At 33.8% G+C, this 16,133-nt stretch overlaps 1 protein-coding gene and 1 long non-coding RNA gene across 2 annotated transcripts; one reads left to right on the plus strand and one right to left on the minus strand.

Annotated features, from left to right (window-relative positions):
• The first annotated feature begins 4,268 nt into the window (after positions 1 to 4,268).
• On the plus strand, positions 4,269 to 5,124 carry LOC114724445 (uncharacterized). The gene is made up of 2 exons (XR_003738312.1): positions 4,269 to 4,435; positions 4,699 to 5,124. It is a non-coding gene; the product is annotated as an uncharacterized LOC114724445 (long non-coding RNA).
• Positions 5,125 to 8,557: 3,433 nt separating this feature from the next.
• LOC114724422 (MACPF domain-containing protein NSL1-like) lies at positions 8,558 to 15,395 on the minus strand. The gene is made up of 8 exons (XM_028910771.1): positions 14,938 to 15,395; positions 13,764 to 14,002; positions 12,743 to 13,023; positions 12,458 to 12,468; positions 12,036 to 12,104; positions 11,755 to 11,938; positions 10,910 to 11,082; positions 8,558 to 9,687 (listed from the first exon to the last, which is right to left on the minus strand). The coding sequence occupies exons 1-8, from the start codon at positions 15,238 to 15,240 to the stop codon at positions 9,001 to 9,003; spliced, it is 1,947 nt and encodes a 648-aa protein (XP_028766604.1). The 5' UTR covers positions 15,241 to 15,395; the 3' UTR covers positions 8,558 to 9,000.
• Positions 15,396 to 16,133: the final 738 nt, after the last annotated feature.

Raw genomic sequence — 16,133 nt, forward strand, 5'->3', positions numbered from 1 at the left:
AAATAAAGCTACTAAATTTTAGTCAGAATAATTCAAAAAAAAACTAAAAACATTTTATGAAATTATTTTTTAAAACATGAAATATGAGGCGTAAAACTTTTAATTTTAATGATTGAGATAAAAAGTCGATGAAAATAAAGGAAAAGGGAGGTGGGGACACCTATTACCTTATGGAAGCCACCACTAGTTTTTATTAAATACCGATAGAGAAATATCACATAAACGAGGAGAGAAATTACTACTCAATCATCATTTACAAATCGAAATCTAAAACACCAAGAGAATCGAAATCAAAGAGATAAAACGGAATCCATAACACAGAAAATAAAAATTGAAGAGATGAAAAAGTAATCGAAGTCCATCACTTCACCTTCCAGGCAAGGTTGGCGGAGACCATGGCAACATATGTATCTATAGAAGAAAGAACAAAATAAGAGTTAATATAGTTTGTAGCTCTTAAAATTTAGTCCGTATTAAAACTCAAAGAACATGAAATTTAATTTAAAAAATGAGGAAGTGGAAAAAGTGGGTAAAATTAAGGTGATGGAAATTACAACTTGAATGTATATACTTATGAAATCCCATTTTTCAAAACTTTACTGGATACAATCTTATTCGAAATATTATTAAATACTATGTCCGGTCCTAATTAGTTGACTAATTTGACAAGATTAAGAAAATAATTTAAGTTAGTTATTTGTCATAAATAGGTGTTGTTTTTTTTAAAATATTCTTACTAATTAAATGTATTGGCTAGGACTACTATTATTAGAAATCATCTTGAAAAAAATTGGATAAATATAAGAAACAATGTGAATTGGAGTCTTATAATTAGAACCAAAATAAAAATTAAATTAAATCTTATATTAAGAATCGGAGGTAGTACTAAAAATATACACCGCAGGGACACAGACGCCTCAGGGGTCATTATCTTTTTTGTCCCCACAATCCGGCAAAGCGCGTTCACTCTACTGTGATAAATGGGCTTTGTGCTAATGAGGAGAAGGAAGAAACAACGATTGGGCCTATTTATGATCGCATTGGGCTTAGGGAGTACGGACTAACATGGAAGGAGCCAAGGTCCATAATTGGAGCAAGACTGGGGCGTGAAAGAAGTCGCTTTCCCTCTCCTGCCTCCCTTTTTCTTCATGAATTATGACCCTTCCATCTGAAACTGTGTTCCCTTTTGTATTTTAATCAAATATGTTCGTACAAATATATCTGTGACTATGATTTTAATTGAAGTAGTGCAGTTTTCCACATTTATGATTTCTCTGTTATTTGCTTGCCTGTTACTATCTCTTCTGGTGTTTGTGTTTGGGGAGTTCCCCCCCCCCCCTCACATGGATATCTTTCTATTATAGATAATTCTATTTAAGATATTATTAGGTATTAAATATAGGTATCTCTCTTGACGGGATTTCAAATATTAGTTCACCATATTATGAGGAACTAGTTCTTTTCGTTAGATTTAACTTTTCAAAAAGATTATTTCATTGCATTATTTCTTTTATTAATTGCACCCAAAAAACGTGTTTCCCCAAAATGATATCAAACACTTTTTCTGTGCTGTGGATATTGAACGCAATTGAATATTTAATAGTTAAACTTAACGGTAGATAATAGTCAAGATGTTTTTATTGTGAAAATAAACTATTGGAGCATATAAGAGCTAAAAAAAACTTTCTAGTATTGGGTGCTCTTTTATGGATATTTTTAGAATATATAAACACTTTATCCTTAATAATTATGTTTCGCTGAATACTTTAATCCTTTGGCCAAAACTAAATGAATAACAATGGAATAATCTCCAGAAGAAAACGACGAAGCAATGAGCTGTCACCGCCGCCAAGCGGCCCAAATTTGCTGATGCTGATTCCCTTTCCCATGTAAATGCACGCACACGCTGCCAGCAATATTCTCTATTATATAATATTACGGAATTTCTTAATCAATAAAATATTTGTTCTTTGCATTGCATTATGGGTATGATTCAATATGATTTAATGTGTGTGTGTGTGTGTGACGAAAATATGCTCAATTATTTTTTCAGTCCGTGGTATAATCATAAATCCTTTCCGTAATTAGACATTGTGCTTATACTTTACGGCGAGTTTGAGAAGGGGAAGGAGCTTAATATTTGTGATTTATGAATATTATTGCAAAGATTTATACAATTCAACATGCAAATGCTTGTAATAGCTTGTTTAGAGCTTGTATGGACTAGTATTGGATAAATAGCTACTCCTCCAGTCCTAAATAAGATCCTTATACTAGTGTGTATAAGAGTTTTATACTACTTCCGGTTCTTAATATAAGACCCCGTTTGACTTTTAATTTGGTCCTAATTATAAGACCCCAATCTATTTTGTCTCTCATATTTATGCATTTTTTTCCAAGATAGTCCTTCTAATAATGATAGTTTTAACCAACACATTTAATTAGCAAAGATATTTTATGAATGACAACACTTATTTATTACAAATAACTAACTTAACTTACTTCCTTAATCTCCTCAAATTAGTCAACTGGGTCTTATAATTAGGACCGGAGGTAGTATTTAAGACCAGAGAAATATTTATTATGATTGTATTGTTGGAGCTGTGAATGCGATTTTGGGAGGGTGTGAGAGTAACCACTCCTTTTAAGGATATTATTAATGATATTAGATTACTTATACATAAGAACTAGTTGGTGTATCTATACCATATTAGAATGAATGAGATTAGAGCAGTGGATGAGATGGCTAAATTAGCTCATAGCTCAGATTCAAGTTGGTTCTTCTTTTATTAGCAGACACCACCTTTAAACCTAGTGGGAAGGGGGGGTCTCTCCACTTTCCTCTCCCTCCATTTTTCTTCACTTCTCATCTCAACGATAAGATTATAATTTGACCAGTTTAGATTTTATATTTTATAAAATTATAAATAAAATGTTATATTGTTTTAAAAATCAATAAATAAAATTAAAACTAGCAAAATTTTAGCCATGATAATTTAGGGATACTCTGAATTGTACTAAAAAAAAAGAAAAAAGAAAAAGAAAATCTCATATGCAATAAAACAATGCCTAATATCATTTAGGTTGGGTTGGGTGAAGATGAGTTGTGTTAAGCATAATTATATCTATCACTAATATAAAATATAAAATCATAACAAGTTTCATTATTTAAATTATGAACAATTTGACTTTCTTAGCCTCCCTATAATATATGGAAACATGTACCGTTGTTATATATATGTGTGTGTGTATAGAGGAATGAATTAATGCAAATATCATATAATTTCTATAAAATAAATATGTAAAAAATTTAAATTTTATGATATATTGTGCCCATTAGTATCTAACTAAAAATGCATTCATCATGTTAATACATAATAGTATAAAATTTATTGGAAGATAGAATATTATAATTGTGCAGCTTTTTTTTAAAAAACACATTGTTCTTGTTAAAATTAAAACAGGGTAATGAAATGGTTAAGTCGAGCATTGGCAGGGAAAATCATGCTAATAAAGTTAAACTAAGTTAGTTGAATATAAAAACTCAGAGTTATACTATTCAGTTCCTTATTTAAAACCTTTTTATTTAAAAAAATTGTTGATAAATGTCCCATTGCAAATTTACTGCCTAAAATACTTGAAATTTGTTCAACAGGTACAACTTATCTTTACCGTAACAACTTTCCCTCATATATCTGCAATTTATTTTTAATTATGTGCCATCCAAAAGAAAATACAAGCATAGATGAAGATAATTAAAAAAGAAATTATACCTACTTAATGATCTGGGCTTTTAGGTACCATCATTAACTAACATTGCTTCTGATTTTTAATATAAGAGCTAGTTAACTAATTTAAGTAGATTAAAAAATTAATTAAGATGGTTATTTATAATAAATAAGTATTGTCTTCTCTAAAATACTTTTACTAATCAAGTGTATTAGTTACAACTAATATTTGATGAAACTTTTAACATGTGTAACTATTACAAAAATTATCCTAAAATAAATAAATAAATATAAAAAATAAAATAAATTAAAATATTATATTTAGAAATAAATTAAATTTCAAACTGATTTTGGAACCGAGGCAGTAACTTTTAATCTTTTCCAATGGGAAACTTTTCAACAGATGTCCCAAAGTTTCTTGTTGGTCCTTTTTTTCACAGTTCATATTCATGAGGTAATTTACCTTTGCGGTGTCGTTTCATGGGACCCGACTTCATTTGCCGTGAGGTCACTGCTAATGTGATCGCGGCTATAAATGCAAGCAAAGCAGTTTTGCAGAATTTCCAGTGTCGGAATCACTTCAGAAAATTTTCCTTTAGGATGGTGGAGCTCTTCATATTGGGTTGCACTGGAATCGTCGCCTTCCTTCACGGCGCCAATTTCTTCTTCAACTTTCTCTCCCGTCCCCTTCGTTTTCGATCTCTCAGGTCCAACCATTCATCTCATTCTCTCTGCTCCTATTTCTGATTTCATCTCATCACCTCTTTCCCCCCCCCCCTCGATTGGATTGACTTTAAATCTCCAAGTTTACCTACTACTCGTTCATTAAAAACCGATTTATTCACAATAGTTGCTTTCAGATCGATTTCTCTCCTCGATTCTGCGGTTCCTCTTTCAATTTATTCAGTTTTCGCGTGATTTTTCTTTCGATTTATTTGGTTTCTGAGCGTTGAATCATGTTTTCTCGCAGTTTCTTGGGTTTCGTCGGGTGATTTATCTCTTCTTGAAGAAAATAAGAAAGCAGAAAATAAATTGAATCTGCACGCAAAAGTCATTCAGATCTGAGACTCTGTTGTTAGTCGTTGTTGTTGCTCGCATGGAGCTTCAAGATTTCTGTGAATATCTTATTGTGTAAATTTGTAAATACGACGATGAACGACAATAAGGCAAGTAAACTCCTGTAATTAATAGATTCGTTTTATTTTCAATTTCAAGCGGCTTTGCAATTGAAGGATTGGACTATATGCCAAACTGGACTTTTTTTATTATTTGGATATGGATTACGATTTGCCGTGTTCCTTGCTCATTCAAGAAATTCCAGGAAAGGACAGGAAACGTAATTTTTCAATCATCACTCAATCATTAGTATTAATTATAAACTGGGGAAATTGGATTATCTGTTGTTCTTTTCTCCCTTGTAGGCCAATCTATCTTTAGAAGGAAGTTTTAGAAGGAAGTCGTTCTCCATGAAACAATGGTTTCAAGAGTTTCTTTGTGTTTACGCATAACAAGTTTAGGAACTTTTTTTTTTGGGGGGGGGGGGTCGGACAGCCAGTATCCTGCCCTGCCCCACTTTGACTTGGAAGATTCAATGTCACCCAAATTAATTCAAATCAAACAAGTTACAATTGCAAATGATATCAAATCCACAACATTCACTTGCATATGAATTTCCATGCGGAGGAGGTCATAAGGTTATTGGCTAATGATTTTATTCTTGAAATAGGTTAAATTGAGGCTCCTTTGTAGCAGTATCCAGTATAAATTTGGACCCATTTCACAACCTCACATATTGTCTCTCGTCTTTAGGATAAGAATTAAATAATTATTTTGTAAACATTAAGAGAATTTATTAAATTAGTTATTTATAATGAACATGTTTTAGTTTTTAAAGAATGTGCTTCTTAATCATGTGCTCGAAAATCTTATATGGAGGGTCAAAATAAACTTAGTAGTCTCAATTGCCTCTTTCTTAGTGAATGCTATTTTAGTTAAAGCTCTTAACTTCAACTCATATCCTTGCTTTGAATCGTTTTTTTAATGTCATGCACACGTATTCTTTTATTAAAGAGAACTATGTGTGAGCACAGTGAGTACCCTCGTTGGTTTTACGCTTTTAACTTTTTAATCAATAATCTTAGACAGAGATGGGATATGCACCGCTACACCTTAAAATCCAAATATCCAAAATAACATTTTTATGACCTGAGCGAGTTCTTCCCCACGACACCACTCATCCAATTACAGCATTTTTTCTTTTTTTTCATTCCATACCATTTTGCACATTGGACAAGTCCTAAAACATCTCATTCTTCCAGAGAAAGTAGAAGGAATACTTTCTTTCTTTTTTTTTGTTCTATTTTTTTATTTTATGCTAGCATTTTGAACTTTGAAGAAGCATCAACAATAAAAAGAGGTGGCAGAAAGTGAAACTCATTCGTTGGGAGGCTTGAAGAAGTTGGTTTAGAGAACTTAATGAGGCATTGCTATAGGAGAGTGCATTTCAAGATAACCCATTGATGCAATTTATTGTGACCCAATCACACAAAACTATGAACGAACTTAAGTGTATGTTGAACAATTTTTCTCCTTTGTGATAGACATATCGAGTTGGTTCTGAGATAGGGATAAGAATTGAATGTCAATTAGCAACAAGTTTCTTGGTTGAAGGATTGATATATCTCTGAACATAGATAGTTTTCTATGTTTAATTTTAAGCTTTTACGTACTTGAATAGAGCCAAAGCATGCTAATTGGATTTGTGTCAAACGATAATTTTGGGAATTTATTGATTAATATAGATTTAATTACAATTTTTAATTTTCGGAAGCCTCTTATCTCCTTTGTTACATGGTATTATATTTCTTTGGGTGAAGGATATCCTCTAACAGGTCGATAAAGGTACAATTAGGATAGGAAAAATGAAATAACAATATCTGTTAAATTTCAAAAAGATAACTAGATCATGTTGACAAATTCTTGTAATAATTTTGACGACTCTTGAACTAATTTTGACAAGTCAAAATCTGCTAAAATCGTCTATTTATCATTTTGAAATTTAACGAGTATTTTTCGATCAATTTCCTTGTGCTATTATATTCTGGGCATAGAAATGAAAGAGTCATTCATAGGAACGTTAGCCCAAATCCTTTGTCTCAGTGATACACATGGCAGGAAAATTTTTGAGCCTGCACGCAGCCGGTCGGGACTACTTTGAGGATCGAAGAACTACAAAGACCATTGACTTTCCAGTTCTTTTACCGGAACAAATATTGTGGAATTACTGGTATGTAGATTTCACAGAGTGCGGAAAAAAATAAGGGAAGAAAAAAATAAGGGAACAAATACTGTGGAATTACCCGTCAAGACACTAACTAGTTCAAGATTCTATGATAAAATCGTGGCCGGATCAGTTTTAATTAAGTTAATATAATTTTCAGAATATGTATGAAAAATAGAAATATCTTAGATAATATTTATTCATTTCTTGTTCTAATCATTATCTTCAACCCCTTCTCCGCCTCCTTCCAAAAATCGGAATGTTTCTATTCATAGAAACAGCAAAAAAATAAGGTTCCTCCAATCTAAGCGCATCAAAGCAACCCCTCCCCCCCAAAAAAAAACCCAAAAAAAAAAAAAAACCGTTGGCATTTCTTCCCATTCCCTTCATCACAAATATTTGGGTCAATCTCTTTTAAACATTTCCAACCACATGAACTGAAAATATAGGTTGGATCCACCAGTCTAATCTGCCAAAATTGGTGGCTTAACCCCCATTAATTTTTTTTAATTATTATATTTTATTATTATATGTTACATCCTATCCAAAAAATTTAAAAAATGCCTATATTATTTATTTGGTGCTTTCAATCATTTAAAGGAAAAATAATCATTTTATTATTATTTTATATATTGTATAGAAAATATTAAAAAAATATTTTTTTAAAAAAATAAATAAATAATTATTGACAAGCCGACTTACCAAACCATCAAGATTTAGCAAATTTGCATGGGAACAAATCTTTTTGGCCTGCATTGCACAGGCGCAACCTATCACGTGCCAACCACCAACCCACGCAACCTATCACTTGTCAACCTACAACCCATGAGTTAGCCCGTATGACTATCCTTTACATAAATAATCCCTCCTTCACCACTTATCTTCATTGGCCCTTTTTCCAGTTCTATCTCCTTCCTTGTACATCTTGTACCTCCAACCCCATAAATCTGGACCCCATTGTCATAGTTTTTCATTGTCTGTAGCGCCTGATTGCGTCCAAGTTTTACTTAAATTTGGATTTGTTGGTGCTGTGATGTGATTAGAACTCAGCAGTTCTTTTGTTCTAAACAAGGACTGAACTGCAAAGTTTGTGCAATTAGCGCTTTTCTTGTAAATTCCCTAATTTTGTAACCACTTTAAGAATACGGGAATCCGTACGCGGGAGTTTTTTTGTGGGTTCAAGTTATGTTGTGTTTTGTTTAAATTTTATTTGATTACTTCTTGTTTGTTTTGGAGTACTTGGATGTGAACAAAGTAAACCTAGATTGAATGTTATAGCAAGTTAGCAACTCAAAGTCTTAAGCTCTGGAAAATTTCTGAGATATGATGCTCTACTTTCACTTACCAGCTCTTACAAAATAAGCAAAGGGATCCACATCTGTTTGCGGGCAACAGGATTATGAACTATTAATTCATGCACAAATGCCTTTTCTCTTTCTGCTAATAATTTATGTTAATGGGTCTTTTGTTATTTTTTTGGCCAAAAATGGAACTTTTTTTTCATAATACTGATATATAATTCATTTTTCATCTAACAGCTGTTCCGACATACCTGGCAAATTCATAGCATTTCTTTAATCCAATTCCATAGACTGTTGTCTTTGTTTAGAATACATGTATGAATGACTCACAAAAACATACATAATATACAACTTAACAAGAAGGCAAGTATCAAAGGAAAAGAACCATGTTATGAAAGATGTAGGAAACTGTACTATTCACAAGACATTAATGGTATGACTCATGAGATTAATGCCAACATGTGAAATCCACTCTAATTTACTTTCATATCTCGTCCCAAAATCCAATTGCCAACGAAGCTCCTCGGAATCGTAGGCTCCCCCGGGTCGTATCTCTATCTAAAATCCTCTCATCCAATGCGCTTTGTGCCAGATGAGATAAATGTGGAATCTGACTTTGAACAAATGATAAAACTAACTGTATTTACAACATATAAAGAACTGCACCTTATTCCTTCTCTTGACATTCATATCACAGTAAATCATTTGATATGATAGTCAACAATGAATACTTCGCCTTGATCGAGATTCTGCCATCGTTTACACAAAGCTTTGCTCCAGTAACCACCCAATATCCCGGCAAATCCTCGGGACCACGAACTGTTTCATTTGTGTCCACGAGGCTCAGCATTTTCTGAGCTCTAGTTGGCACAGGAGGGCCACCTTGATAAACTGCTGAATTTATATCCACTTTTTCTGGCTTTACAGGAGAAGCCAATTCCTTGCTAAGCCTCGTGGTGCTCATCAATGCTGAGAAAAACCCTGACTTTTTAGTTCCAGTTAATGTCCCATCCCATTCTGATCGTCTGATTGTAGCTGAAGCAACCGCTGAGAATCCAAGATTCAAGAAAAGAACTTTCTTCATTCCCATTGACTTGACCTCCAACCAGGCCTTTGTTACAATAGCTGCGGACTCGTCTATATGGGAGGAGTTGTACTGCACTGGTGCTGTGCACACATGGGAGAACATACGGCACTTCACAGCCTCATAGTAGCCTTTTGCAACTGTTGTATCAATAGGTTCATGCTCATGATCATCTGAGATTGAAAGGATACCAGGAAGTTCTGAAAGATGTAGGAGATGGATCCCGAGTTGGTCACTTTTCTTGCCTTCCAGATATAATCGGATACCCGTTACAGGTCTATTTTTAGAGTCAACCTGCAAAATGTAGAACAAAGAAACAATGAAGAGTTTTGGTCTTTAGTATATTGGCTGTAAACAACTAGTAAATGCGTAACAGGAAAAGCCAAGTCAATTAGCATAGGTAGTTTTGATAACTTGAAAAGAAAATGTACTGCTCAAAGGCCCTTTGTTGCGACACATTGACAAGGGATTAATGCCAAAATCCATGATTAACTAACAAGCACGCTTTCAAAATAAATATTTAGTTATTTAGTAGTTAATTCAATGCCTCTCCCTATTTGAAAGAAATACAGACAGGGTTATTTCAGAAGAATTATAGTTCCATACACAGATTAATTAAGCATTCATGATTTCCAGAAATAATTCAAACAATTTATTTAGTGATGATCAAAACACAGGAAATATGTCGTACGCTGATATCTCATTCTACAGTATCTTAAATACCTCGGCAAGATATAAGACCATGGTATTTAGATACTCTTGCTTGGAAGGGAAATTAAAAATTAGCATGTGAAAAAGACAAAACCAGAAGTTCACAAAAGTTAAAAAGGACAAGGGAGATTAGGTAGGAGATCCCTGTGATTTTTAAGTAGTATGAGATATCCAGAAAGTGTGATACTATGACAACTTAGGACAGACCTATCATTTTGATAATAGTGCAACACAAGTATCTTGGATATTGACTGACATCCAAAATGTCAAGTCGAGATTACGAGCATCAGATCCCTCCATAATATTATTATACAATCAAAGAAAGCAAATAAAAAAATAGGCGCACAAATCATATTTATAGGGGTCATACCTAATATTACTCCGTTTGATGCTAAATGTAGTGCGTTTAGATGCTACTCAAAACCATGGTTTTGTAGAGAAAACCATGGTTTTATGTAATATCATCCATACACCAAAAAAAAAAAAAAATCAAAAAGTGATTATTCAACTAGAAACTGTGGTTTGGAGGGGTTAAGGTTTGAGGAAAAGCTTGATTGATCAACTTTTCAGAAAATTTATTCTCCAAAATCACTTTTTTCCCCATCCGAAGGAGAGGAAAGTGTTCGACAGCGAACAAAACATTTTGCTTTTACCCTTTAACAACAGTGATACTTGTGCTACACCTTGAAGCCACGCCCATTATTTGGTAAAAAGTGACAGATTTCAATTCTGTGAAGATCACTAGAAAGAAGAACTAAGTACTAACTAATCAAAAAACAAACTGACCATTGAATATGTTGATTACCTTTGCAGTATTAACATAAAGCTTGGGTCCTGTGAGACTGAACTTAAGTGAGGGTGACATCTTCTTTCTGAGTCCAGCACCAAAACCAAGAGGCAGATCACCATAGACGGGAGCCCATCGTCGAGGCAACTGATATTCGAGGAATTGATGAAGCTCTTCTATTGGAGGTTTATCTGCTTGATGAATGAGAAGTCAAACACTTTTACCAGATAAGAATTGTATTTGTATTCATAAAAAAGAAAGGTCAAGTCGTTAAGTTATATGATGATTTTCCATGTATACACCATTTCACATGCCTAGGCTTCATGAAAAGGAATATCAGCATCTAAAACATAAGTGAAATCTGTATCAACAACAATCATGAAAAACAAACAAGATGTAAAATAAAGCTCCAAAAAAATGCTTTCAAATGTGTCAAACCAAAAGAATCATGAGTATGAACAGACTAAGGGCAATAAATTTTCTGAACAGCTTAGATAGATGCTACAGTACTTCAAAGAGTCTGATTATTTTGAATTCTCTGCAAATGGACCATTCCATATCCGTACAGGTTGCAATTGGAGAGAGAAAGACATGAGAATTTTCAATGTTAGAAACTTCTCTCTTCCTCGTCAACGTTGCAAGCTACTCAGTCCCATAGTCTTTAATCTATCCCGCCCCAGGTGCACATTGTGCATTTCTTCCTTAAATGCAAAGGAGCCAGATTGTAATTCTTTTCATACTTCAGACAGCTCAGAAAATGAGCTTCCCTAACTTTAATCAGTAGCATTATCAACACAAACATTTAAAAGAACCCAATAAATAGGAGGGAAACCAAAGTCATCATAACACAGTTATCTACTCACATCTCAGATACAAATTCATTGCATGACTCAAAAACCCATTGCCAGGAACAGAGTTCAGCAGCATAGTAAGAGGCACAAATGACATTGATATGACACTAGGTGATTGTGATATGGTCGAAAGCCACTGATTATAAGGTTGGCCAGTATCAATACCTCCCCTTCGAACTGAAATGCTCACAATATCCTGTATTGAAAACAATATAAATGTTCAAATCTCTGATACGCAGGAAGGATACAAGGGATGCAAAAGAAAGGCAATGAAATTTTTGATAAGTACTAACATCATTCTTGGAGAAACATTTTACAACTGGCCTGCCAGCAGCATGAAAAGGCCTCTTAGCATGATGATCCTGCAAAAATGGACTCAAATACATTTAGATAAGTAAGAACCAAGAAGTGTTGGGAATTCCATAGTTTAAGTTTGACATAATCGTAGATCATCTACTCCCCTCATATCTTAATTACTAATAACAAAAATTGTAAAATTTAATATAAATGCCCACTTCTTTGCATTATATATTACACTGTTAAATCAAGAGATAAAGCGTCTGGTAAACTAAGCCATATACACATGAACTATCTGCAGAACAGAATTTATTTAAATGAGTTCTAGTTCTAGAATCATAAACACTTAAAGAGACTTACGACATATTCAATTCATCTGATGAAAAAGGCTTAAAATAATCAAATTTCACAGACAAACAGTGTTGCAAGCTGTAAGAACCAATAAAAAAATTGATAAAAAGTTCGAAATCAACAAGCAATTCTTAAGGAGAACGGAAAACATGAGCTTAACACATGTAACCTAACTTTTTTTTTTTTTTGAGCAAAAACACATGTAACCTAATGTCTCACTTATATTCTAAAATAAATGGATCATTCATTGGCACTTGGGCAAAAGTGTCATCACTCACAAACGTCAAAATTATCATAAATTCATAATTAACTATTCCAGGCTATAAACTTGAGAACCTCTAAAAATCATCACACTTGAGTGTATTGATTTTAAGAGCAAGAAAGAAAGTAGGATCCAGGGGATCCAATTCCAGAAAATTTAGAGTCGCATCTATTACCTGTAGATTTCCTGATACTTGGCCAGGATAACTTAGCTCTGCATCCTCAGAAAACCTCTCATCAGCTAATTGTTTGAGGAGTTTCTGCACTTCAGTGGGCTGGAGATCTGAACTTCTCAACTGCTTCATATGAACCACATCCTTACCCCCCATCTTCACTCCAACAATAATATGAGTTCCATATTTGTCAATGAACCTGAGGAGTCATGTTTTATGTTGTTCACTGTTAAAAGTCTAAGAGGAAGACCATTCATATTTTCTTACAAAATAAACAAAGACGATTTTTTGCCAAAACACGAAGACAATTCAAACAGATCCAAATACAGTAAGAACCTACAATTAGTCAACTAGTATCTTGAATTGAAAACCATGTTTGTTTATCCCATATATGATACATTGCTAAATATGTTGTTTAAACAAAAAGACAAAACAAACCCATCCATTCTAAAATACCTCATGATTAAGTGCAAAAGATATTCCCTGTAAATTTAATTCACACATGATTCATATGCACAGTTGAAATCACCATTATAACATTAAAGTAAAATTATAATGCCAGTTAGTAAATTGAAACATTCAAATTCATTGTTCTTGCACATGATTGTCACGTAAACCTTGCAGCTATAGTAAGTTTGGTGACTTATAAATTCATCTTTCAGCTTCTAAGCTCTAAATGATTTATATAGAACTTGCACATACAAAAGTCTCCCACTGTAAGGTCAGCAACTACCTCTAAGGGAAAAAATTGATAGTGAGTATTCATGAGTACATCTCACTCATCTGCATAAATAGTAACTCCACTAAGACAGAAACAGAGACCTTAATGCCCCGTGTCTTCTTATTGTGACTTCATTCATTATCATTTCTCATCATTGCCATCATCAGTATTAGAAATGTTGATGATAGGAGGGAGGGAATGATCATAGTAACACTTACCCAGCAAGTGCAGCTGGATCCCACGAAGAAGGCACTTCCTTAATCACCTTTTCAGAAAGAGTCATGTGAGTCTTGTCTAACCCAATGTTGTACAATGTTATAAACCAGCCATCAAAAGCAAGGGCTTTGGTGGAAGATGCATCCTTTGACCAGCCCTGTTTCATGTCAAACATGGCGTTGAAAAGGCCAGATGGTATTTTTCCCAACAAAGATAGTTCTTGATTGAATTGATTAGACATCTGCAATATATTATATATAACGAAATTGTAAGCTCCTATTAATGCCTTGTACTCTCATCAAATCCATTAACAGTTTCCCATTATTCACTCTTGATTTTAGCTCCACGGCAGGGGCAAAAACGAACGTGAATTACCCAAAAAGGGGGGGGGGGGAGGATGAGTTTGCAACAAGCTCAACAGGAACTTTAACATGAATAATATTCAAATGTCTATCATCGAGGCCTTTCATGCATTGTTAAGATGGCATTTACCAAACACCCATAATTCCTATAACTCAATTTGTCTTGCGATCAAAATTTACTCCCTTTAAAAATATTTTTTTATTAATATTAAAGAATTTCTTCTGATTTCTTATGTCTCAGCGTTGATAATGGTTCAAATGAAACTTCCACACAAAAAAGCATGGGTATCAGACGACACAAAACAAGAATACCACAATGTTCTAAATTTTAACGTTCAGATATGAGGCACATATATGTATGTACATATTCAACGAATTAAGACATCAAAAATGAACAGTATAAAAGAAAATTGAGGTTTCAAGAAGCAGTTCAAACTTCGAACATAAAATAAACGTGTTCATGATGAATTACCCCCTCCCGTTCTAAATATAGAAAATTTTCCCTAGTCCTAAGTATATGATCACATGCAATATTCATTAGTCATAATCAAATATACTCCTATTTAATTCATAAGTTGGTGAGGAAAGAAGAACTACTCGCCTTTTCCAATAAAATTGGATAAAGCTGGATTTGGGAGTAAAAGCATGATTTTTTTAAGAGAATAAGGTTGTTTACTGCCTCTTTTTTTTTCCTTTTTTCTTTTTCTTTTTCTTTTTTCCCGGTGACAAGGTTGTTATAAAGGGAGACTTAGCCATTCATGGGAAGCAAAGCACTACAGTGAAACAATATGTGAAAAATAAGAATCTTAATCACCTGATTAAACGTCAGCACATCGGAGCGAAACCTGGTGCGCTCACCTTTGTCGCACTTGATGGAGGTGGGAACGTCGGAAACGACAACCCCCCCAGGGAAAACGGCGTCCCTCGTCTGCTTCTGATCAATGTCGATCAACCTCTCGGTTTTGCAAGAAGAGAATCGTATATCTCTGCAGAGATCGTATCCAAGCCCAATAACAGAGACGGCTTTCTCCGCCGCCGATTGGGGATTCAAGTCCGCCACACTGCCCATACCCAATGCTCCTCTGAGCTCTCCGAAGCTACAATAACAATACTGCATAGCATCAGTCTTCTTCTGGCTTCATGGGGTTGTTTGGGACATTAAAAGCAAGAGGTTCAAGCGACGACCCCATTGAGCAAGTCTTGGGACTGCGGATTTCCACCTTGAAGGTCTTCGATGGACCAGGGATGGGCTTTATTTTCTAACGGGTGGGGGATTTTGCTCATGGTTCGTTGCTTCTGCGACGGGCAACTCTGAAAACTAACGGACTTGGTCTACTATCCCTGGCATCCTCTTTACCTCCGCTACCCCCCCCCCCCCCCCCAAAAAAAAAAACTATCGCATCAAAACTCCAAATCCAAATTTAATGTTTTATAATAATACTCTCTCACAGATATTTAACTAATTTAATTAGATTAAGAAAGTTAGATAAATTAGTTAATTATAAAAAAATACTTTTCAAGTCTTATATTTAGAACCGGAGGAATATAATATTTTTTTTTTAAAATACCATAATCATCTTTTTTAATATCCTCTTTCTCTCACTTATTTAATTATGGTTGAAGAAGTATTCACAGGGGTAATTTAGAAAAAATTAATAAATATAAAAAATAGATCTTATATTTAGAACCAAAATTAACTTAATAATTAGGTCATATATTAAGAACTTGAAGAGTATTTTATAAAAATAAATATTATTATAAAAAATAGATAAATAAATTTACATTTTTAAAATATTATTATCATAGAGTCTTTTTTCTTCGTTGAATTGTTGAGATCAGACTTTAAATTTTAACAATTTAATTTTTTTATAACAGTTAAATCTGGATCATTGAAATAATTATGAAAGGAAAAGGAGGGTAACAGTCTAACAGAAGGAAAGAGGATGGGCTGGTCAAAAAAAAAAAAAGGAAAGAGGATGGAAAGCGCTGAATTCAAAGAGGGGACCTTTC

This window comes from Neltuma alba, unplaced genomic scaffold (assembly GCF_004799145.2).
Source record: "Neltuma alba isolate B1F8T4 unplaced genomic scaffold, ASM479914v2 tig00012187_pilon, whole genome shotgun sequence".
NCBI classification, from domain to species: domain Eukaryota; kingdom Viridiplantae; phylum Streptophyta; class Magnoliopsida; order Fabales; family Fabaceae; genus Neltuma; species Neltuma alba.